The following is a 23,369-nucleotide window of genomic DNA, read 5'->3' on the forward strand; positions in this document are numbered from 1 at the left end:
CTGGCCATGCTAAGAGTGCTTACCCTGTTTATCCTGAACCTCTGCACTAGCAATAAGACTCCACTATCCACATTTTATGCAACTGATCTTTGGTCTCACACTAATGCCTTGCTAGAATATGTGTTTTCCTCTAAAACATGCACATTTCTCTTTTTTTCTTACTGCCTTAGAAGACTGTGCCTACAGCAGCCCCTAAATTAGGCAGACCCAAGCCCTGACTCCAGTAAGGGATTGGCAGCAGACCAGCTCATTTGTCATCTGTCTCTGCACAGCAGAGCAAATGCCATTTTCTTATCTATTGTTTTCCTAATTAGGCTTAGATTTCATCCTGTGCTCCTGGGAGTGGCAGAACTAGAGCTTACAAGAGTTGTGGTCTCTTTCCTTTTGACCTGGAAGTATCTTTTCTCCCTCCTCACTGGCAGGAGCTGCCTACTCTGCATGACACAGCATGGCACATTGAATAAAGAACAGAAAGCCACACAGCTGAGAATTGAAAGCCCAGAATATCTTCCTTGTGCAGAATAATGTCAGCTCAGTGAACTAAAGCCCAAAGTGCCTTGGGCTCACAGTGCTCAGAACTGCAGACAGAAATGTTTTGGTAGATCCCTTCTGAGAGTGTCCACAAGACCTGCTCACAGCATTTTAAAAAAGCAATGAGGTGGGTGACAGATTCTAGACAAATCACAGCAAACAGATTGGAGAAGTGAACAGCATGAGGATAAATGCACTTTGTCAGCAGTATTAAAGAAAATGAAGTTGGTGACATTCATGCTTGCTATGTCCTAAATAGAAAAGTAGCACAAAATTGCCCCAGAGAGAGACCAGATCTTTGGACTCATCCTGGGTACCTCATTCATAATATGCTGCTCATTTATTTTTGGAGGAAAAGGAGGAAAATCTTTCCTGGTAGATTGACTCTGCTGTCCTGTGAGCCCCTGAATAAGAAGGCAGGTGTCACAAAGACAGAAACATCACAAAATGTCCAGACAAGAATTGCTGAAGGTGAGGAAGCAGCAGTAATTTATTATCACAAGCTTTTTTGCTTGATAATGATCTGAAATCAAAGGGCTCTGAAAACCAGCAAAGGAACAAAAATTCCACTCTCCAACAATTTTTTCCTTCAAGGTCTATTGTCTTTTTTGTCTTCATAATGCAGGTCTTTACTGTGTAAAAATCAGAGGAGCTTGGCTGCAATTTTGATGCCTTTACACTGAGTCACTGTGTGACTTTGAAGCATGCATCAAATGAACACATACATCCAAGTCAATTCCCATACATATTCTTGAGTGCATTTCTGCAGTAAATGAATCTCTATTTGAGGATCTGGTCACTTCAAACAGCTGCAGATAGAGAAGGTCCAAGTGAGATGACCATTTAATGCCCATGTGAACCTTTCTCAGACTGAGTGATCATTCAAAATTCAGAAAATGTTAATTATAAAACAAGATGACAAGCAATTAATAAATGCAAGATGTACTTTCTTAATTTACTTCAACAAGTGCTTAATTTAAATTATTTATGATTTTTTTTTCATAGCCTACTAGTAAATACTCTGTAATGAACTTTGCAAATGAAAACATCTCTATTAACACTGACCTTACTCTAGTATTCTGCTTTTACAGCTTTGCTCAGCAGTCAGGAATGATATACTCCAGGGCAAATGAGAAAATGCACAAATTAGATTCTACTGTATAAGAATCAATTTATCATGCAAGTGTCACAGCTTGATGATATAGCTATAAGATTAATAACCATAACATTAATTTATAATTTCCAGTTCCCAGTATAACAATAATTGTGTAGTCATCCCAGATTTTTATTTTGATTTGCTGGTTCGATCACATCCATTTATCAACCAGGGTCAGGCCCATATATTGTGTGTTATATATCATGGGATATCTTGAGGCAGAGGAATGAAATATTTTCTAAAATATTGACCTGTACAACGTTCCATTTAAATTTTATTTTAGAAATCTGCAAGCTAAACAAGTGAGCCCTACCACCTACTTTACCCACTAAAAAAACAGTATAGCCCATTATTTCTAAATTATTAAATACTTCAATATTACACTTCAAAAAGCTCAGAATGATGGAAGGACTGCTGTGGAAAGCATTATAAGAATAAAATTATTTTGCAATTACGTTACTTAATAGCTACAGGGAAGAACTAGTGTAGTGTTAATCCTTTGAAGTTCATTTAGAAGGAATGAACAGAGAAAACACAATGTCCAAGGAGAATGAAAATGATGCAGGCATAAATGTCTAATGGAACCAGTTAATTTTTGAAGCACATTGACACTAGCGGCGTGGTGCCTTGAATGCAGGGGTGCAGCTGTGCCATTGCTGGGGTGAGGCTCTCTGCACTCTCACAGCTGCTTCTAAGGACAGGCCCAGGTCTGTAAAACCAGAACCTGTGTGCACTGAGACAAAGGGCAAAGCAAGAAAGCTGGGAAAGACTGGCACTAGAGTGTGGATTAAGAGCTGAGTGTGTCCTGAAGCACGAGTGCCTCTTTGCGGGGCTCCCGCTGCCTCCTGCGGCAGGCGCTTTGTGCGTACCCACCCGAGCGGGCACTGCACACAGCTGCATTCCTTAGCATGGGCATGAGAAATCAGTGCTGAACCAAAGTCTGGGGAAAATTTCTCAACCAACAGACTATTTCTGCTGCTGAGCTTGGAGTTTAAAATGGTATTTGGAAAGGAGGAGAGTTAGAGCTATTTCAGAGGAAACTGAAAGACAAAAGCAACATCAAAACTGGTTAAGCCAGGCAACTAAAGGGCAATGTCAGCACAGTACTAATAAAGTAAATGTAGTTATAAACCACAGCTCTGAACTTCTGAAGTCACAAGAAAGGCTCCATGATTTTTTTCTGTAATAACAGCTTCTGACAAAAGCCTTTTACAGAAATTAAGTGACAAAGATTTAACTGATGACAGTTTCAAGATTAAACTTTGCCTTCTCACAACAGTGTAATTAAACAATTTCCACGTGAAACTCAGAACCCATGAAAAAAGACACATGAAAAAATGCTAGTGACAGAACTAAAAATGCTTGATACTTTTTATTGGAATATCTATGTTGGTGAATTAATTATCTTTCCTCCATCAGTTCCTATTTTGTTAAGAATTAGTTAAATTTCCCAACAATTGTCTATTTTTCCCTTAAATTGAAACTTTACTTTGGTTCCACTCTCTTCTTCCTTCCCTGCCTCTGTCCATTTAAAATTCCTTACCATGGCTACCACCACCATCTGTGGTGTTCAATAATTAAGTCTTTTATTTCAGATATTTTATATATTACAGCAGAAAAGAGTAATGAAACACTCTTCAGGGTAACTATCAGGAGAGACTCTGCTGTCCATCATCACATTTGCAGCATGCAGAAAAGACATATGCCAATTATTTTTGTCTGGACATACAGTCTGTTCCTATGCCTGAAAAATGGAAATTACCTTTGGTGCAGCACCTGAGGCTCTGAAAGATATGAGTGTTTCCTTTACAAATCTACTTTTTGTGTGTAATGTACAATCAATTGTTCAGTTGCTGAAACATAGCATCCTTGTGCTCTGTGAGGAATGCATTTTAAAGCCCTTACTTGGAAGTCACTGGATTAGGAAATCTGTACCTCCAGTAGCAGGCAAGTGATCAACACTCCTCCTCTTCTGCTTGCATTTTCCTGCAGTATTCATGCCACATTTTTAAGAGCTTGTTGAGTCTAACCCCAGGCAGCAGCTCAGACTCTCACAGCTGCTCACTCCCCCTCTCCCTCCCTTTGGTGGGATGGGGGAGAGAATGAGGCGAGGGTAAGAGTGAGAAACCTTCTTCCTCCAGCTTCTCTGACAGCTCTGGGGTCAGCTGTCCTGGCACCCTCAGCCCCTTTGCTGGTGGGCTGAGGAGCAGAAAATCCCTTGGCTCTGTGTAAGTGCTTCTCAGGGATACCTGAAATATCCCTGAATTACCAGGGGTGTTTCCAGCACCACATTAGCTACTGTAAAGAAAGCGAATGCCACCCTTGCCCAAACCAGTACAGAGCTGCTAAGGGACAAAATGGACTTTCATTCCATCTGATATCTGATTTTATTGATGAAATGAAATACCACCCTTTTGTTCAGTTCATGTACCACTGTTTTTATTCATTGGCCTGAAGAATTTGGCAGTAAACAGGATGCAAAGTTGTATAATTAGTAAGACAAGGATGCAGATATTAATACGCATTCAGAAATGGTTTGATTGTGTGGCTGATATTAAAAAAGTAACATGCTGGCTCCAGAGAACTCAGTAAAAATATAACTGTTGCCTTCAAAAGGCTTTGAATGATTTTGCAAACAAAGCAGCATGGGCTGCATTACCATTTTTCTTCTCCTGATTTTCTCTGACATTAATTAGAGTGCTGGATTTCAGAGGTGACAATCTCAAGAGCATTAAAACAATCAAGGTCATAGAAACTTTGTTCTTTTAAATCACACTATACAATAGATTGCTGTGGAGGTAAACTATATCCATTTACAAATTTTGCTTAAAGTTCTGTGTGGCCTTTAAGGGAGGCCCTGGGTACATAATTGTGTGATTGTACAATTTCTTTCCTGGCAATAACAAAAACCCAGTTGGATCACACATCTTTCTACCTGTCACTGGGATACGGCTGTGCCAAAATGTAAATGTAGGTGCACTGAACAAGAGGACTCATTTTTTTTGTAAGTATAAAGGTGGATGCAACCCACTGGCCTTGTTCTTGGTTTACTATTGATAATTGGTCTCAATTATTGATGATTGAGAAAAACGAGAAGGGCCCAGGATATGAAGTGTGTGCAGAGGAGCACAGGCTGGTAATCACAAGGCACTGCCTCCTTCCTTCCTTGCACTTACTGTTATCTTTGGTCCCATAGCTGGCCAGAAAATAGGGGGATTAATAGAGAGACATTAATAGGGATGGGATAATGCAGGGAAGAAAGTCTGAGGACTTGAGCCTGATCTGTTATGTCTTTGTCTGGAAGAATTATTCACTGCCACCACAGAATTGTTCTTAAAGATGAAACAATCACCAATATAGCAACAGGCTTTTAGGAGCTTTATGTTTGATGTCATGCCTAAAATAAGCCATGAATTTTACCCACACTAGAGGCATATTATAAAATTGCTTTTATTTCATTAAATGCAATACTTACCTGTAAGCCCAGCAGCTTCTGCAGATAAGAAGGCACTCCAGGATAGGAGGAAAAACAGACCTGTCTCCAACATAGGAAACTCACACAGCTTTGTGAATTTTGTCAAGTGCTAAAAGATTACTAAGGAAAAATAAAAACCCAACTGTTTTGTAAGCTAAAATTACCCCCAATCTGAGAAAGGATGAAAGAAAGCAAGCAAGCTGCCCCACCATACTCATCTACACATATTGAATTTGGGAAGAACTGAACAGCTTCTACCTTATCTCAAGGAGGAAAATACAGAACAGATTTTAAAGTCAGCTATTTTAAGTACTTTTATGGAGTTTGAATTAATACCTAATTGGTTGCATTTGATATTCTTTTTCCTAGAAAAAAGGAAAAGAAAGTAATTTTGTCCAGTTTTATAAACAAACTGGCATTTGTTTACCTTTGTGTGAATGCAGGAAAGATCAAAATCACTGACCTTTCTACAGTAGCATTTTATATGAACTGCAAAACACTAGAAAAAATGCAGGGCAACAGAAAGACCTTTAATTTCCAGCTTAGTTAAACTGATGGACTTGTTGGTAACACTGACATGGTGTACTGTTTCCCTTGTAGTTTTGTATAATTGCTGCTAGCCTAGAGTTCATAAATAAGTTGCTGTTCTTAATAAATTAATGTTTGAGCCTCAATATACTTCAAAACACTTTCCTTAAAATACAATTATTTGCAAATAGGGTGATAAAGGCCAGAGTCCTGCCTAATGATAAATGTAAAAAAAAAAATTTGTAGATTCTGACAAATGACATTTCCTGTCAATTTATGGTTTATCTGTTTGTTTACAAACACTTGAGCCTGGAGTGAAAAGCTTCAGGCTCAAACTAAAGATGGTCACTCTCAGATATTGCATTTTTTTTCCAACATATATAGATTTGCTCCCTGAAAACAAACCATAAAGGATATTAAAGCTGTGACAACAGCATAAGAAGATCCCATGGCAAATGATCCAGCAAAGATCCCCAGAAAATTTCCCACTGATTGGAAGAAAGCTGCAGCATCAAAAGCATTAGGATTCTCCTTAGGACTGTAAATGGATATAGAGCTGAAAAAACAAAGGGGTGGGGGAGAGGGAGAGAAAAAGGAATAACAAATTCAATCACATTATAACAATTTTAGAATCAATATTGCAAATGAATAGTTTTAGACACTCAAAATGCAAAACAAGACTTCTCTGGGCTAATAGCAGATGAGAGCAAAGCAGATGGAGACCGGGGAGAACCAATTTGTTTTCAAGGTATCACACTGGAAATAGTCTACTGCCAGTCAGCAACACTTTTATACTAGAAGTGCCATAAACAATATTGTTTCCAGGCCAACAAAACATTAAAAGGTGGTAGGTGGATAAGAAAACTGCAGGGAAGATAGATAACTTTGAATTATTTATTGGCCATATGTCCTCAGAGCAGTTACATATTCACAAATATCCTTGATAAAAAGTGCAGCTTTGTGGCTGAGGTTCAAATGGGTGACACAAATCACAGCAGGTACCAAACATGCAGCAGCAATTTTTTCACAAACCACTGAGCACTTTCCTTCTTGGTGTAACCCTTCACAACCAGGGCTGGAGCTGTGGCAAGAGTTCAGCAGTAGGAAACTTGTGGACAGAGTGAAACTTGTCCCACAGAAAGAAACTGCTGCAGTTGTGCAAGGTCATCTCCTGTTTCCCAGCCCTGAGTGCAGCCACCACAAGTATTTTGGGATGGGAAAGGATGCCACCAAAGCAAAGGGGCTGTGCACTAAGTAATTTTAGTGTCTCAGAGTAGTTATTAGCCAGCAGTCAGTTACTACCCAGAACAGCAGTAACTCCATGTATGTCTGTCTTTTTTCTTGTTGAAATGTTATGTTGAACAGACACAAAATAGCTCAAAGCCTCACAAACTAATTAAGAAACATTTTACGTCTTTGTGTTCTGTTGCTTTGAGGACTGTTGTGAGTACTTTTATGATCCTTGTCAAAGAAAATGTGCTGAGCTTGGCTTTGGATTCCAGCATGTGCCTTGGATAGAGAGAAAATGACTGGTATTTTAAGAATTAAAATGTTAGAATTTTTGAAAAGTTGTGAATATTTTAAGCTTTTGGATATTAAGAATGCAATCCTCGCAGTCTAATGATTTTCATTTGGAAATAAGGCTTAGGGCTGAAGTTCTGTATAAAGGATTTTCTAAACAGCTGCATTGAAATAACATGAAGATGTGAGAGCAGTTCTCATGCTTTCAGTCTGCAGAAATGGCACAAGGATTCTCAGGGCGTATGGTGGAGCACCACAAATATGAGGGGGGAGTGCTCATGTGCTACAACAGAATAACTAAGCACTAAAATTTGTGATCTCCAGTAATGCTGATTAGCACCACCACCAAATCAGTGAGATGGTTTCTAGTGGAAGGTGCTGTTGATACAAGGACACAAAACAGGGGAACTGGTGATCAGTAGCATGTTGCTATCTAAATTTTCTGTCCTTTTTCAACTGGGGCTTTCTTAGACCAGGAGATCAGTTATAATTCTTTGTTTCTCTTGCCTAGAAACTTGTAGGTGTGTCTTGACAGCAAATCAGCCACTTGGCTCTTTGATGTTTGTCCCAGCCAAGTACAAAGACTGCAGCTGCTGCTCTGTTTTGCTTAGTGAATTATAAATCAGGAAATGATCTTTTGTGCCACTGGTGTTCTGGCCTGCATTGAGTGGTGAATACAGAGAGGTCCTAAAATCAAGGAAAATGTTTCTGTTAGAATGATAGGCTCTGACCATGGTAGGGATGCTCAGTAACAAAACAGGTCTTGACAAGGAGTGAGAATTTATTAGTCAAATGTAAGCCATATGCAATAAGTGGTTCTTTTAAAAAGTATGTTAATCTTAGGGCAAGAAAAGTTGGCTTTATTAAGACTGGTTAGGGTTACAGTTTGCCCTCCAGTCTACCAGCAGATTTCAGGGATGCAGAAAACTTGAAGAAAGCATCCTATTCTTAATGTAGTTATTTCAGGAACAAGTACGAAGTGACTCATTCTCACAGAAAAGTTTTTTTACTCAGTGTGCCCCCCATGATTTTTTAAAAGCACCATAACATGACATATGCTCATTATACTACTGTGGTTTCTGATCTAAATCTTTCCAGAACTCCTGTTTCCCTGCAGCTCAAAGAATATCTACTTCTATTCTTCATTTCACATTATTCTCTACTAGAGCTATTTATTTTTCTGGATATGTTTCTTTTTAGCACTAACTTTTAATCCTTTCAAGCATCCAAAATACACAGTGATTTACCTGAGGTTTTCTATATAAGATGCAAATTAACAGAACAGGATTTTATTCTGTTTATTCCACTACTTCCTGCCAAACCAATTATTTGACCTAAAAACAAAATTGCAAAGGTTAACACTGGAGAGAACCATAATTAAAATTATAGTGCCTCTACTCTTCTTCCTTTTCCTTGGAGAGCAATTCAGGAGGCCTGCTGGGATGACTTGCCCTCTCTGCTATCTGCTCTCTGTACAAAGAGATGATTGCAGTTCATTAATAAGCAGTGTGGGTTTGATACTAAATTTCAAACTGTTTTTAGAGGCCTTCTAACCACTGAATGAGTTTAAGAAAAAAAAAAGGCTTTATTTCTGTAAATCAGAGGTGGATTAAGGGAGTCCTCAAAGCAAATGCAGCAGAGAAATGTTTTCAGAGACTGATAAATGATCAGACTTAATGGCAAAGGCCTGCTTTATCTGCCATCCAGAGTGAGAAAGAGTACATACAATATATGTATCTCACCTGTCCCAGTCCCTACTACCTGTGTGTGTGTGAGCTGGGTAACCTCTGCCTCTCCTTCTGGTTGGAATAATACTTCACCTCCTGGCTGGGTTCAGAAGGATTAGTCAGCACTTTCTATATTAGACAGCTATTTAAGAGATCTCGTTTTATTTCCAGTTTTTCTGTGTTTCCTTGAGCCAACAACATTGGACAGGCTCAAGTGCTTTCACAGCTTTCAAAAAGGGAAATGCAGGCAATATTTATTTATGCAATATATTGCAAGTTGGGGTGGTAGTTTTTTCTTGAAGCAGATAGAAGGATTAACAGTTTGTGTCAGTTGTACCACGCTAAGCTTTCCACTTCCCTCCCCTCATCTGCTGAGATCACTTTAGGATGAAAGCTCAGCATGACAAACACTTTCATTCTACACACTTTATAGGGATTTAATACCAAAAGTCTGCATTACAGATGGGCTTTTGCAACAGAAAGCACCCAGTCCAGTCACATTTCCTGTTACATCTTAATTGATTACTTTTTACATCTTCATTTATTCAAAAGATCTTTTGCTTCCTGTTAGTTTTCCCAGCCTGTGAGTACAGCATGATGTATTTTCCTTGGAAAAAAGAAATAAAATACAAAGCACTTAGCATTGCAGCAAAGATTTTCCAGTAATTCATGCAAGTTTTTTGAGGAAAAATCTGTTGTTGAGGTTAAATCTTGTGTCCTACTTTTGTTTCTGTCCAAACCTGATGTGCAGAGGGCTAGTGTGGCAGCATCAAATAAAGAGATGCTAATCAGCCTTAACTAGCAGAACAGCATAAAGATTCTTTATTTTGATACAAGACAAAGTGAAGCAACACCTGTATCTGATGAATTTTAGAAAAATGCATTATGCTGGAGAAAATACACTCAAGCATCAGAAGGAAAATGTGTGTGAACAGCAGAAAATTTCTCATAGAATTATGTAGAGTCAGTTATTAGAAATAACCATTAAACAGACTGGTTTATTCCTGTCTTTTTGACCAACATGAAAATAATAATTGGAGAGGAACATTTCTTTCCCCTTGCTAAGCCACAGGGCTTCCTTTAGCCAAGTGCCCTTCCTCCTCCTTGCCCTTCATCACGTGCCATGTAACACTGCACAGGAGAGAATCAGGAACAATGTGAGAGAAGAAAAAAAATACCTGAAAATACAGGAAGGTCAGATGTTCCCTAAAATACCTTCATTGAATAAAGTGGGATCTCCCTCAGGTGATAAACAATTATAGAATACATGGTGATTTCATCAGCTGCTAATTAAGAAAAATAAAGCAGGCCAGAAAAAAAGTATTCTAGAGTTCAAGGTTGCTTTTAAGAGGGAAAGAAGGTTATTTTCCCTGAAATTATAATTATGCAGAAAAAGCTAGGTCACTACAGCATGTTGGAAAACTTGCATCTTTCAGAGAAGTGGATGGAATCAAACAGTTTCTGCTCCCACACAACTTTTTGGCTATATACGTTTCCTAAAAGTGTTGGAAGGAAGCCAAAGCATCAGAGCTGTAATTTACCCCCAATATGTGTTTGAACTAGAAGTGAAAGTCCATGCATGGCACCAGACACCCACACTTCTCTTGGCAAGTTGGTAGAGCCTGCTCAGGCTTCCTCACAAAATATCTCCTCCAACAGGAGGAAAAAGCAGATGAACTATAAAGGTAAAAACAACTGGGGAAGTTTGGGATGTGACTGTGCCAAGCCAATAACTGCACGTATGAAGCAGAGGTTTGCAGGCAGCTGAGGCAAAGCAAAGACACACCAGAGCAGGAAGGCTTAAGGACTAGCAGAGGCAGCCAGTTTTAACAGTTTTGAAACAAATATGCAGAGATCTTCAAGATAAAAATTTCAAACAACAAACAAATGGATTTTTCAGATGTGTTAAAACAGTGATCAGTGCATTGAAAGAACATGGAGGAGGCTTTTGTACGTCTCTCTGTATAAATCAATCTGTCTCCATGGAATTTATTCCTGACAATATTTGCAGATTTTTAGATTTTTAAGATTCCTGAAGGAGAAACTTCACAGAAATATAGATACTAAGCTTTCTATTTATATACAGCTTTATATAACAGATAAAAAATAAAAGGAATGAAAAAAGAAAGGTTCTGGTAGTTGAATTACTGCCCAAATGGCCACTGTTTGAAACTTCATTATGGATACCCAAAATTTTATTCTCCTTGGCAATACAGCAGATTTTTATTCCACTTATGGCCTGGTTTCTAGTTTCACTGCTAGTATTAGTACTACTATTATTGTTTTTAATTCTAGAAAAAGGTCTGGCAGTTGTTCATAGAAAGTATTTTCTATCTGGGCTTGCACTCCATTTCTTTTTCTCTGTGCCATGGCTTATTTTCTTCCTCTGTTTTCTGACCTTACTTTGTTCCTTTGTTGGTTTTTCCAGAATTTTTAAAATACTAGAGGACATTTTATCTTGATTACTTTAAACCAAGCTAACACTTACTGTTGTTGTATATGAGCTTTTATTGCTTTTACACAGGTAATTATTTTCAGTTTTCTTCTATGTCCAAGCCTGAGCTGACACACAGCGGCAGCAGCTTGTCAGAGAAAACAAATTGTGTTGTTCCAGGTAGACTTTCCCTAATGCAGATCTTAGTTGTCATCTACCCCCAAATATTAGGGACTGCAGAAAATCTCTCATCCTCCCTCCTTCTTCTCTGTCTCCCAACCCATCATCCTCAGGAGGTGTGCTCTACCTCCCATGGGAGCCTTGGAAGCCATCTATCCTGGCGATCCCATTCTTGCCCTCAAATTCCACTCCTGGGCCACAAAAGGGCCCGGTGTCTCACCCCCCTGGATGGGGCTGAGCTCAGCTTCCCTGGTGCCCAGGGACGACTCTGCCAGTCCCTGCTGCCCCAGGGGCTGGACACCCTGCATCCTTCTGAGCCTGCTCAGAGCTTGCTCACTGCAGGGCTGCAGGCACTTTGGCTCGCAGAAAGGAGATGTGAGATGAGAGTTTTGACAATGGTTAAGGACCTAATGGGCCTGCAGGCAGAGCAATTTCAAGTCTAACATCATCTCTGATCTGGTGTGGAGCTTCTCTGCCCCAGTGCACCTGAGAAATGGTGTGCACCATCGTCTGTACAAGTATCTTAGCTTCTCATTACTTTGTTCTAACCTGGTTTTATCTTTGACAGAGAGAAATCCTGATGAACAGCAACATGGGCTTAAAATCTATGCAAAAGAAAATTAAGGCTTTAACAGTAATACTTGTTCACATAGCTCTGAGGCTTGGCATAGGAATATTTCATTCTCAAATGACTGCTATTGCTTCTAAATGCCTAATTTTCATAAATCTATTTGGAAATATCAGTCACAGTGACAACTCTTTCCTGTCCCATATCTTTGAGAGGAATGAAGCACATCAGCAGAAAACAGATGGCTGATAGTGGGCTGTCTGTGACAACATGTGCTGCATTCTGTGTTATCCCTCTGACTGTCCTTATTTATGAGCTGATCATATCCAAAGGCACATAATTTACACACTTCTGTGCCTGCAAATATGATCCCTTCTCAATTGGATATCAGAACTGTAATCAAACTCACTGTTTAATTTCGATTCTTTTCAAACCTTGAATGGAGAGGAAAGGCCTGTGTCTGTCTAGAGCAGCTTGAAGTCTATCCCCCAGTTAGGGAGCTTTCAGTGGCTTCAGCAACTGGGAAGATGCACATAGTGCTAAAGAAGTGCTAAGAAAGTAGAAACAAAGAATCAACACCAAGGAAGAGATAAATATATTTATTGTACTAATACAAAGAGCTGGACTTCTCCCCTGCCTGGCATCTCTCTGTAATCACTTATGTTTATGCAAAATAGAACAAGGTAGAACAGTACTGCAAAAAATAGGCATTTTTTCTGCAAAGAAAACATGACTGTAAAAGTTACAACCCATCAACCCTCTGAGTTAACAAGAAATAATGAAAAAGTTAAAAATTCTTCAGTCAGTATCTAGAAGGAAAAATGAAATAGTTTTCTATGTTATTTGAACCAAATCTGCTGCATGATGCTAATTGTGCCATAAAGGGAATTAGATGTGCTGTAGGTGTTAAGACTCTTGCTAGTGTAGCTTCATGAGCCTGAGCAATCTTTTTGCCTCCCTCCCTCTGACACCTGAGTTGGGAGCTATTGTCCACTCCCAGCTCTTGCACTACTAAATTGACATTCTTCTTCATTATTCACCTTTGTGTTATCTTTAAATTTTTTACTTGAGCCACTCATCTCCAAAGTTACTTAAAGAGCTGAAAAATATTTATCAGAAACATTTACACAGCCTTCCCCTTATGTGACAGTTTTTCCCATTAGTGCAGGGTGATGAGACCCTGGAATAAGGATTTTCTGTGAAAATGATGTATCACTCTTGAAAGCCAAAAATTGAATTAATGTGCAATTGCAAGTGTTCTGTGAGCATAAGCAAGAGTTTAATGTGCTCCTGGAGGCCTAATTCGATCCACACCTCAGGTTTATTTGTACAAAAGTGGCAGAATGCGATACTGTGGGACTTCATTTACTCTACAAGCAGAGTGCAAAGAATAAAACAGCAGAGCATGTTCACAAGACACTGACTGACGTGTCCATGAGGGGTAGGGAAGGTGATTATTGGGAGAATGGGTAGTCTTAATTAAACCCCCCCTTTTTCTACTAAAATTTTTGGGATGACTCAAGGATGAGGTAACAAAGCCTTCCAACTACACTGGTCTTTCACAGTGACTTTGTTCCCACAAACAAATGTTACATTTATCTATGTCAATTGAACTCCCCCTGCCTGTTGACAAAATGCTGTGGGCTGCTGGCTGCCTGCATGGAGCAGAGCGTTGGAACGCTGCAGCAGATTACCAGAAATCACTGTGATTTACTGTCACCCTGCTCTAGAGGAGAAACTGCCTCAAATTACCCTTACAGTGATGAGTGCCTGAAGTCACTCCATTGATTCAGTGCAGTTGGTATAGATGTGCATTGGTCTTACAGAAAAAGCAGGATATGACCCAAACGCTTCAAGGAAGGTTTTAAGCAGCTTGGTTAGCCATGAAAGATCCTTTCTGTTATGGGCAACTAGCAGAGATTAAATGGAAAGAGTTTCCACTAAATCTTTATGAAATAGTAATTTTCTTGTAATCAAACAGCCCATGATTTTGTTCAGAAGCAGTTTAAATCTGAAACAATAGAAAATGATGTATAGTTTATGCCAGACAGTATTCCCTTCATTTAGGCTTTGACTCATCCTCATAACACTGCAGGAGCACCCACTAGACCTGTGAGCACTGTGAGATACCCAGGGATGAAAGCAGCATTTCCTCTGCAGTAACAGCTGCTTCTTATCCTTCACAAATGCATAGTCCTACCCACGTCACCCTCCTCCAGGCTTTAAACCAACTTGTCCCTGAGATTGAGCTGGTTAAACAGTATTACAATACACTGTGATCTCTGCAATCCCCTTGAATGAATGTGGACAAAGGAGTGAGGGGCAATATGACATTGCTTAGCTGATCAATGGAAGAACATATACAGCAGGTTCTTGTTTAATACTCAAAGGACTTTCTTCTTCTGTGACCTCTGCTTATGAAAATCTGATGTGTTCAAGGATGGTGCACCCCATGTCTTTTCACAGAGAACATTCCAGATTCCTGTTTGTGCTCAGCTCAATACTCCCAGAGACAGGGAGAAGAGGCTCTAAGTGCCCAGTCCTGCTCACCTCGAGGAAAGCAGGCTGTCCTCTCCCTGCTTCTCCTCTTGTCAGTGGGACAGCAAAGGACCCCATTCTCACCCCTGCTCTGCCAAGCCTCAGCTGCCCTATGTCGCTGCTTGAAGTGTAACAGGGGGTGTAAACCTTACCTAGGAATGTTAAAGAGGAGGGAAAGAATTGGGAGCACACTGCTGGGAATATGCTACAAAGAATTGAAAGGTTAAGTGAGAGAGCAGGAGAAAGAAAACTATCTTTGTGATTTCTACCAGATGCCAGTTTTATATTCTACCAGCCATATATTCTACCAGATCTCATTATTGAAATATAATGTACTAATTATATGCTTTCATAGATTTTTCTCAGGCACAAGGTGTAATTTTGTTTTTTCTTCTGTTTTTCCTGTTATTTCCCTAAAAGCAACTGTCTGTGGCCCAAAAGTAATCTAATGAAGGCAAACTATATAATAATTATGTTTGCAACAAACCTAGAGCTTAGTAAGTATGGATGCTATTTGTCTTTTAAGAGAATTTTATGCTCCTGTTTGTGTTTAAATCATTACATCCTAGACACAGCTAGGTGTGCTGCTAGAGGATGCAGGTATTCCCTGGAGCAGCTGGATAATCCACTGCCAGCACTATAGGGTGCCATAGTATTTGGCTGTGCCAAATTTCTGGCCTATCAACAGCCTTGGGCTTTTTCACTTGCAGAATGCTTTTTGTCAGAGATTTAGAAAGAAGCCCCTGGTCTGCCATCATCACTGAACTTCAGCATCTTTAGGAACTTCTGAACAGAGCAGGACACTGTGCAGCCTGATGCTGAATGTAGTTGATAAATATAAGGTACACAGAATCCCACGAAAATTAGGGTGGAAGGAGAAGTGTGTATAAAGTTTTTTTCTATTTCAGTGTTCTCCCTCACTCTGCCTAAGACTCTCTAGTGTGTAATAAATAGGAAGAAATGTGGTCTTTGCTATGTGGTATATCATCCTTGTCTAGCCAGTGCATGCAAAACAGATTCTTTCATAGCCAGAAAGGGGTGAAATGAGAAAAATCTGCAGTTCATGTAGCTTTTTAATATTTGGAGTACAATTTGTCTATCTCCTACCCAGATTCTTAGAGAGATTAAAAAAAACAAATTTATGCTTCAAGAAATATTGTCAATAGATGTAAACAAAATGGCCCACATGATTTCTAATGTGCCCAGACCTCGCATTAGATGACCCCTCCCCAGTCCTGACTTGGAACAACCCAGCCTTGAGGTTGTGCCAAACATCCCTGTTTAGCCACGTTTTCCTCAGGAAAGCAGCTCCCTTCTGCCAGGTGACACAGTGCAGGGGATGAGAAGGGCAGGACAGCTCCCTTGGAGCTGCTCTGTGTTAGCACTGCAAGCTGCCTGTGGAGTTTTCCTTTGCATTCATCACTAGCACTCCTCAAGGATGGCTCACACCATTTTTTTCCCCCAGTGAAGACACACCCTGTGCTCTTGGTTGTCAGTTCCTGTGCTGCAGTTGAGAACCTAGCTGCTGTGGGAATGGGATTTTCAGAGCTCCATAGCCCTATCGATTTTTCCACGTGCCCACCACACAGCTGATAATTTTTGCCTCTTGCTAATCTGGATTTGAGATGAGTCAGTAATCTAAAGAAGAAAATCTTTTTAATCTCCTGAGTTGTTAAATCCCACCTACATTTCATTATTGAAAATATTTTCTATATTTTTCTTTTAAAAAATGGAATAGCGAGGGAAAAATGATTCAGGCATTGTCTGAATGAAATTCTATCCTGCATGATAGCACAGCTTCTCTCACAAATATTAGTTCCACTTCTATTGCTTTATAATAAATGGTTGCAGCTGTTGCCATGGCAATTTTAATTTTTAAAAATGTATCCAACTGAAGACAAGAAATGCAGCTGTTGTTATGAGAAAGTCTAAAATAAATCCAGATGTGAATTGTATGATCTAGTGTTGGCAGTAATAACGTCAGAAACATGTTACATGTTTTTTTTCCTTGATATACTGGAGTTGAGGATGGGGATTTAGGGATATTCTGAATAGAAAGTCTCTGCTTCTTATCCAAATATAGCAAATAAAAAGAATGAAATTTCACCTTAGGGAAAGGCACTTCACTTGCTAGAAAAGCTGGTCAGCCTTGCATAGAGAATGGCAGTAATATTCCTGTAGGAGAAAGTTGGGCCTCAAGCTCTCCTCTACCTTTCTGCTAATATGCTAACATTTTATTTTTTACAGTTTATAAAAAGAAAGATCCCAGCCATGGTAGAAATCCTAAAATTGCATTATTACCTATTGTTTAATACCTTATCACTCTATAGCCTGGAGTTTGTTAACCTGTTGTACCTTTAATGTTAGAACATTCAAACAAAATCACTGGACAGTGCTCTACAATCCTACAAGTGTCAGTACATGCACTAATAGTCATCCACTGGAAAAACCCACTGTGCTGGGCAGGTAAATAGTCCATGTAAGTCTCTTTTGGGGAAAAAATATTTAAAGACAGAATTTCTGAGAAGATGATAGAAGAATAGGTCCAGACTTATTTGAAAGGGAAGTTTACCTCTGGTAAGTGCTGACTGAAGAGCAGCAGCTCCCATCAGGAGCAGAGGTGTTGAGGGCAGCCTGTGCAGTGTGACAGGGAGCAGGACCTGTGCAGGGCGGCACACGGGCTGAGAGGTGGCTTCACATCCACCTTGTACCTTTTCTCCTTGCCTTGGAACTGCACAGGCTGATCTGCCTGGAGCCCTTGGAAACTGTAGCTGGCTCTCCACAGCCTGGGGGGTTCATTTCAGCAGCTTGGGGCTGCCGAGAGCAGAGACAGGGCTGCTCAACCTTGTGGAAATTGGTTCGCTCAAGCGTGAAGTCAGTGCTGATTACGGCACCTGCCAATTGCTCCTGGCAATCTGGAGGATTGCTGAACTTCACTCATGGTAAAATTAAACAGAGAGAGGGAATCACCACTTAGGCAGGGAGGTTGATGTGGATAGAATTTCAGTCCCAAATTCTAAGGCAATCAAAATTGTAAAACCTTCTTTCAATCCTTAAGGATTACAGCAAGAAGAGAAAACAAGAAAACACACAAAAATATACACTCAAACACTCATTCTGTTTCTCTGACTTCATCCTTGGGGATATTTTACTCAAAAAAATTCGAAGTCTGTATTTCTATCCTTTCTACAGGAATTTTGAATGATAAGCCTTTAAGCCTTGCTACTTAAACATATGCTACTTGAAGGAAATCTAAAAGTTAATGGGAATCTTGAAAATAATCTGGATAATAAAATCCTACCCATCCTAATTTCCTCAATATAAATCACTTGATCAAAGTGATCTAATAGCAAACATATTGGCTGAGAGGTTTTGCTTTGAAAAGAACAAATTATTTGTAAGTACACATGCTAAGGCTTCTGGACACACAGCTGCCAGCTGATTGTGAGTTATTCCTCAGTGCTGAGACTGAAAGAGTTAAGGAACATCTTCCTTTGTTAGCACGAAGGTATATGCTATTGGACTATCCAGTGCACTGGGAAAATCCTCACAGAAATTATAGGCAGCCAAACAGATAATTTTTCTTTCTGGCTTTGTAAAGACTCCATTGATTTACGGATAAACATGTAGTATAGCACATTAATTTCCACCACTTAGTTTAAAAATAAATACTTTCCCTAGACAGGAAGTTCTATGAGGCTTAAACAGCTATTAATAAGAGGAAAATTATTCTGCCTAGCTTCATTACCCTCATAATTACTAGAATGTAGGAGTCTTGCCTCAGAAACTTTTGCATTCACTTCACTCTAACAATGCTCAGTGAAAACACTCTCCAAGCTATGGACTAAGTCCTCCTAATGCTAGAAATAAAATGTAAAACTGTGAACATCCTATAATGAGAGTTTAGAAATACCTTACACCTTACTCTCTAGGAATAAAAACACTGTAATAAAGAAGATGTACACTGCTAAATGGTTCAGGAGGCTGATATATTTCTTCAGGAATATTTTCATCTAGCTGTAACCTTCTCCCAGTGTGTCTGAGGCAGGAACAGCAGCCTGCTAGGTACTCCATTATTCTCATTTCTCTCTATTGCTTCTGGCTGTGCTCGCTACAGATCAGTAGAACAATGTGGAAAGACAAACAGGTTAATTTCTTTTAAGTGAAAATAAAGTAAACTTTCAGTGAATGGGGATACAAAATTAAAATGCTTTAAAGTCTAAAAACTATATTACTTTTGTGAGATTTTGCAATGGAGAAATTACTAAGGGAAAAATCTGAGTATCAGTTTATTCAATGTATTGTTGGGATATTACTTTGTTTAAAGTTTTAATTGCATTTAAACCTCCCTTTTCAAAATCCAAATTCTAGCATCACTATGTCTCCCCAGAAACGTGCTGAAATGTCATTAGGGATCCCAATAACACACATATGCACATTACATTCAGAATATGTAGATCATTACAATTAGCAATTAGTTAGGGAAGATCAATGTTCCAAATGCATTAAGAGCAAACTGATGAAAAGAGTGGATGTCTTTCCTTGGTACCGTGGTCTTCACAGGGAATGTTCCTGAGTCCCATTGCCCTGAACACAGCAGAAATGAACCAGCTCTGTCACACTGAGCTCTCTCAGGGCCACTTGCACAACTGCTGCCCTGAGTGTTCTCTGTCTCTGTCACAGCTTGTGACTTTGCCAAAATGTCACCATTGAGACTACATTGCCATGCTGTAGTTGCAATTTCCATTAAGATTTTTTTCTCTCTCTCTCTTTGTTTTTCACCCCCTCTTTAAATTGGCATTCTGCAGAGCCTTTATAGAGACTACCTCTGTGCTTATCTTGGACAGAAACCTCACAACCACATAATTACAAAGCTTTCTCACTGTACCACTTTGAAATTCAGACTTGTCATTTCCAAGGGCAGGAAAGAGGAAATTATCCGTTTCCTACATATCCTTCACCCTTGTGAAAATGTGACAAAATTATGCAAATTTTTAAAGGTTTCCAAAATGTTTAGTTGACAAATCTCGAGCGAGTTCTGATAAACTTCATCAACTAAAAATCTTCCAAGATCTCATTTATTTAGGCACATACCATCTAAAACTTAAATATGTGGCTTCTCCCCCTGCAACTGCTGATCCCCAGACTCAGCCAGCTGCTGTCCCCAGTGCTGTGACTGCCACATCACCCCTCTTGTCCTCATTACCTCCTCTGTTTGTCACGACATAATAAGAAGGATAGTGAAGAGGTGCTTGCACCAGGAATGAAGTCAGGGTCTCTCTCAACTTTAGGGTATGAAGGATGTTGGAGTTTACAGTCCTAGATTATCTCTAGAAATAATTTCTTGTTATCTTAAGTGGGAGACCTGGGGACTGGTGAGTGCCACAGAAGTGGTGGAGCTGGTCATGCATTTCAGGGCAAAGGGTAGAGGGAGATGGAGATGGTGACCATTGTCTTTTGGAAAGACAAGGGAGAGAAAAGACTGAGACCAATACGAAAGCAAGTGGAAACAAGGAGAGAATGGAGTTTTGTTACCATTGGAATAAATCCCAAGAATAGAAATTTGCTGAGTCTCATCATTGAAGCAGCTGTGAAGTGCAGTACCCTGAGGTTTGCAGTCACTCCTGCTGTGCCTGGCACTGAAGAAAGGCAGCTGATGCTACTGTTATCAATTATTCTCTTTGCTCAAGTGACAGAAGTATATCCTGAAACCATTAAAGTTCCTACTCCAAAAGGTGAAACATGCACACTGAAATGATGTCCTGGCTATGGAGACAGGGGGGTTTCCATGTATGAAAAAATAAACCTAAAAATTACATTTAATTAAAATGTTTACAAAAGGTACCTCTCAGTTCCTCCTTTGTAAGATATGAAAATTTTTGGGCATTATGTAACTAGTGAGTGTCTGATAACATTTGCATTATTTTGATGTGCTTTATGGACAGTTCCTCATGCATATATATATATATATATATATATATATGCACATATGCACATGCAAAAGAATTTTATGAAGACTTGTATCAGTTTTAACAGCCTCAGTAGTTTAAGGCTTTGAGCCCTAAAAGATCAAGGCTTGTGGGAGGAAGCAATTTACCTGATATTGTTGATAAGAAAAAATATGCTTAGAGCAGGTCAGAATGATGAAATTCAAATTGAACTGTAGCACAGAGGTTCTGGAGTAGTTCACAGAGGGATCACAAGAGATATCAGTCTTTCCTTGTGTGCCTGGGTAGCCACTGGAAATAGTCCATTCTCCCACAATAGGAATGGGTTCTTTGTTCATGTAATCATAACCTGATCTCCAAGGAATAACAGCATTTTTATGGAGTATCCTGTTGTGACAAACTCTCTGTCTCTCTGAGATAGCTGTGCTCTCCAACACTGTATTTCTGGGAAGGATTTGGGCAGTGAATAGGAACTGGTGGCTACCTTGCAAATGAAATGGCAGAAAGGACTCCCTCACCTTTCTGACACACACTTCTCCTCTATCTTCTCTGCCAGGAGACATGATATGTATGTTAATTTATTGCAAGACCCAGACAGACTCTTACATACAGTATTTCATCCAGAGAGGATGAAATCAGCTTTCTTTTGGAACACTTCAAGGGAACTAATATCAATACTATCATTTTAAAATAAAAGAGAGTTGTCTCTGTAAGTAGAATTAGACTCTATATGTAATTATCTTGCTCTCAGGAAAAATCTGTCTTATTCACTAGGAAAAGGTTATTTGGACAAGAAAAAACATCTGAAGAGCTCAAAAACCAGGCTGACTGGTACCACAATGTACTCCAGTTCTGAAGACTTCCCAATAGAAATCTTTGAAATGAAGCAGCTTTGATGCCAGTTTGGTCATTTGCAGGGAAGGTGTAGCTAAATAATTGCCACTTAGGTGTGATTTGCAAGGTCTGCAAGCAGCACTCTTAATTCTGAACTTAAAACTTATCTGTCTGTTTGTGTGTAAGTGGATGGAGATACCTGCAGCTCCTCTGGTTTGATTGGGTCTGACAAGTACAGACATTCCCAGCTGATTTGAGCTAAGCTCTATCTTCATACATCCCTCAGGGCAATCTCCATAACGTTGCTCACTGAAATCTACTCTAGCTTAGCACTCTGCAACTGAGGCTGCCTGTTCAAATGAACTTCACAGACAAAGCAGTGCCAGTTAGAGCACTGTGGAGGGCTGACCCTGGCTGGGTGACAGGTGCCCACCCAGCCACTCCATCGCTCCCTCCTCTGCAGGATAGGTGGGGGCAAGAAAATAAGATGGAAAAAGCTCAGGAGTGAAGATAAAGGCACATTAATAAAGCAAAAGCTGTGTGTGAAAGCAAAGAAAAGCAAAAGTTTTATTCTCTGCTTCCCATTGGAGGGTGATGCCCAGCCATGTATGTGGAGCAGTTGCTCTGGAATATAAATGCAGTAACATTTATCTGCCCATTCCCCCTTTCTCTTAGCTTTTATTGCTGAGCACATTGTATGGTACAGAATATCCCTTTGGTCAGTTGGGGTCAGCTGTCCTGCCTGTGTCCTCTCCCAAGTCTTTGTCCACCTCCTACCACTGGGATGCTGGAGAGACAGAGCTGCTGCAGGGCCAGCACTGCTCAGCTGCACCAAGACACTGCTGGGCTCTCAGCAGGGCAAAGCACAACTCTGGGAGGGCTGCTGGGGAAAGGAGCTCCAGCTCACACACAGCCAGCAGCACAGAGAGTAAGACCTTTAGCATATATTAACTAGATCCTAAGTAAAATTTTAAGATGTCACTAATATTGGAAAAAGGGATATGAAAGACTGAAGTGAAAAAAATTGAGGAGTGAGAACTACTTCCTGAAAATATTTTCTTCCGAGTGCCCATTTTCATACTAAAATTTTGTCTTTAAGAAGCATTATAGAAATTCAACAATGTTTTTTCCTCTGGTTTAAGTATAACACTGGTCTGTACAGTGAAGCTCATGGAGGAGAAAAGAAAGGAAGTTTTGTTAAGCAAGGACACAAACATTTTATGTGGGATTTCCTCTATTCTGGGAGAGAAGCTCTTTTAAAGTTCTTGCTAATAGCAAGTTTGGTTAGCTTCCCAGTGCTCACATCTCCTGTTCCAGATGGTCAGTGACGTGAAACTCTAATTATCATCAACAAAATAAGCTGGGACTAAACCCTTCCTCAAAGGTAAAAAGAGCAGATGGACAACTAAAATTTCATTATTAGAGAAATAATAGAGAAAAGGACTCCTCATCTACCTTTCAAAATCACTCACTGACGTGACACACAATTAACTCCTTGCTCTATTAATATATAAATTACTTTGTTATTTGACTGTTTGAATGGCTGCTTGTTATATAAACCTTTCCAACAATATTTGGAATAGCAGCCAAATCCATCTTGTCTAAGGGGAACCAGTAAATGAAATGATTGGGCTGAGCTTCCATCCAGCATTTTGTTTGCTTTCAGGGGATTCTATTTTATTCTCCTCCACAATGTTACAGACATCCCTCCTAAGGAATCTTTGTGGGAATAAAATCACAAATAGCATTTATCTGGATTGAGGCAAGGGCTGAATCCAGAGATGCAGTTAGTCATTAGTCCAGAACTGTGGCTCCCCAGACATTGAAATCCCTAAATATCTGTCAAGGATTCCAAGTCACGCAGGTCAGTACCGTGGAGCAGCTCTCCCTATGCCTGTTGGGTTCCAGTGCTGGTCTCACTTGGAGCTG

General features: G+C 39.7%; 1 protein-coding gene across 1 annotated transcript in view; it reads right to left on the minus strand.

Annotated features, from left to right (window-relative positions):
- SLC9A9 (solute carrier family 9 member A9) overlaps window positions 1–23,369 on the minus strand; it is a gene marked incomplete at its 3' end in the record, with an annotated part of 169,038 nt that overhangs the window by 93,699 nt on the left and 51,970 nt on the right. Inside the window, exons 7-8 of the mRNA XM_084212186.1 lie at window positions 6,111–6,246; window positions 5,163–5,271 (exon numbers count right to left, since the gene is read on the minus strand). Of these exons, the coding sequence (XP_084068312.1) occupies window positions 5,163–5,271; window positions 6,111–6,246 (245 nt within the window). The remainder of the gene's footprint in view (window positions 1–5,162; window positions 5,272–6,110; window positions 6,247–23,369) is intronic.

Source organism: Fringilla coelebs (assembly GCF_963513975.1).
Source record: "Fringilla coelebs genome assembly, chromosome: 10".
NCBI classification, from domain to species: domain Eukaryota; kingdom Metazoa; phylum Chordata; class Aves; order Passeriformes; family Fringillidae; genus Fringilla; species Fringilla coelebs.